A 3,890-nucleotide genomic window follows, 5' to 3' on the forward strand; every position below is an offset into this window, starting at 1 on the left:
GCTGTTCAGAAAGTCTCCAGCTTGAATTACGTCTTTTAGCCACTAGGCAGAGATGCTGTCACTGAGCAGAACTGGAAGGGAGGAGAAAAGATGCTGCAGGGCACGAGAAACTGAAACAGGAAACTGAAACTAGAAGCTCTGAGGCTGATTGGCCACTTGGAGGCAGTCTGAAAGGGTTATAAAAACCAGCCTGAGGACTGTTACTTCACTGCTGCTCCCTTCTAGCAGCAGGCTCCATCCAGGCAGGAAGATTCTTTCTCTGCTCTCCTCCAAGGTAAGCCCAGAAGCTATAAGGTGTGGGTGACAAGTTGCCAACCTCTGCCAGGCTGCCTGCCTGGAAGCCTCACTCCAAAAGAGCTAGAATGCCCATTCCTCAGGAAGACTACACTCATGAGTGCCCTGGACTAAGACTGGTCTGAAGGGATGGGTTGGTGGGCTTTTAGGGGCTTGGGTTGCAAAACCCCAAGATTCATGACATTTAATTATAGGTGCCATGTCAGCGGACTATGGCCTTAACCCTGTCACTTCATTTCCCTGGGCTTCAGTTCCTCATCTGTAAAAATGAGGATCAAGCTACTTCACCTGCCCAAAGGGCTGGATGATTTCTGAAACCTCTTTATTATAGGATCTAATGTGACGGTGAGTTTATCTTTGAGGATAGACGAAGTGATCGGAAGCAGATGTTCAAAGTGTGGGTGTGGCATCAGTTAACTGTGGGTTTAAATCCTGACTCTGCTTCTTCCTAGCTGGGTAGGCTAGAAAGTATCCCTTTTCTGAGCTTCAGTTTCCTTATTTATAACAGGTGATTGAGAACAATGGTACCTACTTCATGAGGTTGTTATAGGTATAATTAACCTTGTGCCATAAAGTGCTGAGTAAGTGCTCAGTCCAGGGGAAGTTTGGGGGGATTTTTGCTTGTTTGTTTTTATTTCAAGGAAAACGCATTGAACGGACAAAGATCACATTAAAGGTAAGCTGTGGTGGGTGCAGGGAACTGTGTTTCTATTTTGTGGTGTAATGGAAAGAGCATAGGTTTTGGATTCTGACTGTCTTGAGTGTGTGTCTAGGCTGCAGGGTTTGGGTGTGACCTTGGGCAGGTTCCTTTACCCCTTTCTGCTTTCTGAAAAATGAAGTTAATCTGAGGCAGTGTTTGGTGCCTGTACATATTCAATGCATTGGAAGAATAAATCTATCAACAACCATTGTTTAGAAAACCCTATGTGACAGGTCCTGTTCTAAATGCTAGGGATCCAGGGGTGCACAGTTGCAAAACCCACAGCCACCCCTCTATTAACACCCCCACTTTAGGGTTAAGGAAACTGAGACTCAAAGAAGTCCCAGGTATCCTGCTTAAGGTCACACAGCCAGAAAAAAACCAATTACAAAAACCACAGTAAGGATACTAGCTGACTTCTGGTGAAGTACATGCCAGGCACAGTACCAGAAGAGGATTCTCTCCTGTACTTCTCACGACCACTAGAGTGGCAGAAACATCAACGCCGCTGGTGCAGCGAGGAAACGAAAAGCCTGTGGCTCCTTAGAGGGGGTCCTGGGTTCAGTCCAGAGCATCTTGCTGCTTTTTATGGACTCATCCTCGAATCGAAAGGGAATACCACCGAACGGGCGTGGTTCCAATACCGGGACCGTTTCTTTCCTGTGCCCCATCCCAGGTACGGTGACAAAGCCTTGAGCTGCGCCACCATGCGGGAGAAGGCAGTATCGCTCTTCCTGTGCTACCTGCTACTCTACACCTGTGGCTGCTGCGAGGAGGAAGGTAAGGATCTTGGGGCACCTGAGGATAAAGAAACGGAGAGTTTCAGGATCCTTTGTTTAGAGAACCCAGGCATGCCTCTGAATGAGAGGAGCTATTCCAATGAACAGTGCTGGGAGGAGGGGTCCCTGTAGTCAGAGTTCCAGGTTCGAATCCCTGCTCTGTCCGTTCGTCCATTCTCTTGAAATGTATTCAAGCCAGTTCTGTGCCAGGCCCGGTGACCTGGGAAAAGCTGCTATCCTTCATTGAGGCTCTCCAAAATGGGAGGATGGTGGTCCTACCTGTCCAGGTGGTCTGGAGCTTCGGGCACAGAATAAGGGACCTTGCTCCCCACTGGGCTTTGTCCATTCTCCTTCCAGACGAAAAAAGACACTCAGAGGAAAACAGCGACTCGAGCTTCTGGGGCACAGTGACCTACATGGCCGTCGGAGGCGGTAGGTCTGCAGGGCAGGGAGCCCGGGGAGATGCAGGCTGGCCTTGCAGCCGGCGTCCCTCACCCACCGCCCTCCTATTCCTCCAGGACTCATGGCCGCGGCACTGCCCATGCTGGGCTTCGCGGGCACCGGCATCGCCGCCAACTCGGTGGCCTCCTCACTGATGAGCTGGTCGGCCGTGGCGAACGGGGGCGGAGTGCCCGCCGGGGGGCTGGTGGCCACGCTGCAGAGCCTAGGTGAGTGCGGGGAGGGCCCCTGGAGGCGGGGACACCCAGGCCTCCTTTACTGAGACCTTTTCACAGCCTAACTCGGCTCTACACACCGTGGGGAAACTGAGGCACCCACCTGGGGATTAAGGAATTGACTCAAATTCTCCCATATAGTTAGTATTACGACCAGTATTGCATTTCTTGAGCATCATGACAGGGATATATGCAGAGCACAGAGTGGTGCTTCTGAAAAATGTGCTTTCACTTCTCTCTCTCTCTGTCTCCCCACTCAGCCCTTTCTTTTCTTTTTCCTTTTCCCTCTCTCCCTCTCTCTGAGGACTCCCACATCCTTCAGAAAAACCACCCCTGACAAACTGCCCCTCTGCCTTTCCCTCCATCTTCCCTCAGTTCTGGAAGACAAAAGCCCAAAGAACCAGCCCCAGAGGACAGGGCCCTTCTCAGAGAGGGCAGAGCAAAGGCACAGACTGAGCCACACCCCCAGCAGTGGGAGAGGAAGGGCGTGGGCAAGCCCAGCAACAGTCCTGTGCTGCCAGACGGTTGTCCTCTCACATGTCGCAGGGTTGTGACAGGTTGTCCTATCACACATGGCGGGGACAAGGTTGGCATATCTCACTCGCAGACCACCAGCACCCACCGAGGCCTCCACCAAGGAGGTGGTTAGCATTTCTAATAGCACTGTGTGTCCACTGCAGACCTGAAGAGAATGTGCTCTTATTTTTGTCATTTTCATCTTGGATTTGAGATGGCAAGTTGGGAGGGTGGCGATGGGAGTCCCTTCGCAGAAGTCTTGTCCCCTCTGGGCCTCTGTTCCTCTAGCTGGAAATAAAAAGGCTACACTTGACCTGTTGTTTCCTGACATTTGGATTCCCGGGCCTGGTGCCTGGGACCCAAGTGACCCGGCTGTCATTTGCGTTACAGGCGCTAGCGGTGGCAGTGCCCTCATGGCCAAGATCGGGGCCCTTCTGGGCTATACTGTCCACAAGCAAGTCGAAAGCAGACAGAAGGAGAGAAAGGAGAAGTAGCCAGCAGCTCCTGGAAGCCCGTCCTTCCTTCTTGTCTTCCTTTTCCAGCTGCAGTCCAGAGCTTCCTCTGTCACACTTGGCAATGACCGAGGTAAAAAAAAAAAAAACAACTCACACAGAATAAACGTCTCTCAGAAAACACTCAGTCCTGCTGTGAGTCGTGGTTGCTATGAGAAGCCCAACAAGATCTGGCTCTGGTCTGCCTCATCCACACACCCCACCCCCATTTCCCTCCCCAGAGCCCATCACAGCTCCTGGAGCTCGACCAGCTGGTTTTGCCTCTGAGCCTTGGTGTGTTCTGGTCTCTCGGCCTAGGACGTCCTTGTGAAGCTCACAAACCACCTCAGACACACCCCGTCCTCCAGGACTCCTTCCCGGCAGAGCCCTCCTGCTACCCCTGTCACAGCCTGAACGCCCAGGCTCCATTTCACAG

The 3,890-nt window shown here is 52.1% G+C and overlaps 1 protein-coding gene across 1 annotated transcript; it reads left to right on the forward strand.

Annotated features, from left to right (window-relative positions):
* Positions 1-207: 207 nt before the first annotated feature.
* IFI6 (interferon alpha inducible protein 6) lies at positions 208-3,602 on the forward strand. The gene is made up of 5 exons (XM_081586345.1): positions 208-274; positions 1,671-1,774; positions 2,131-2,205; positions 2,292-2,441; positions 3,354-3,602. The coding sequence occupies exons 2-5, from the start codon at positions 1,702-1,704 to the stop codon at positions 3,455-3,457; spliced, it is 402 nt and encodes a 133-aa protein (XP_081442471.1). The 5' UTR covers positions 208-274; positions 1,671-1,701; the 3' UTR covers positions 3,458-3,602.
* Positions 3,603-3,890: the final 288 nt, after the last annotated feature.

Source organism: Giraffa tippelskirchi, chromosome 3 (genome assembly GCF_054371585.1).
Source record: "Giraffa tippelskirchi isolate mGirTip1 chromosome 3, T2T-mGirTip1v1.2.pri, whole genome shotgun sequence".
NCBI classification, from domain to species: Eukaryota; Metazoa; Chordata; class Mammalia; order Artiodactyla; family Giraffidae; genus Giraffa; species Giraffa tippelskirchi.

Bases quoted from the DNA above. Each gene is read 5' to 3' on its own strand.
- IFI6 (XM_081586345.1), top strand. From the start codon at position 1,702: ATGCGGGAGAAGGCAGTATCGCTCTTCCTGTGCTACCTGCTACTCTAC. The intron at 2,206-2,291 runs GTAGGTCTGCAG...CTATTCCTCCAG, and splicing joins CTACATGGCCGTCGGAGGCG to GACTCATGGCCGCGGCACTG. The intron at 2,442-3,353 runs GTGAGTGCGGGG...TTTGCGTTACAG, and splicing joins GGCCACGCTGCAGAGCCTAG to GCGCTAGCGGTGGCAGTGCC.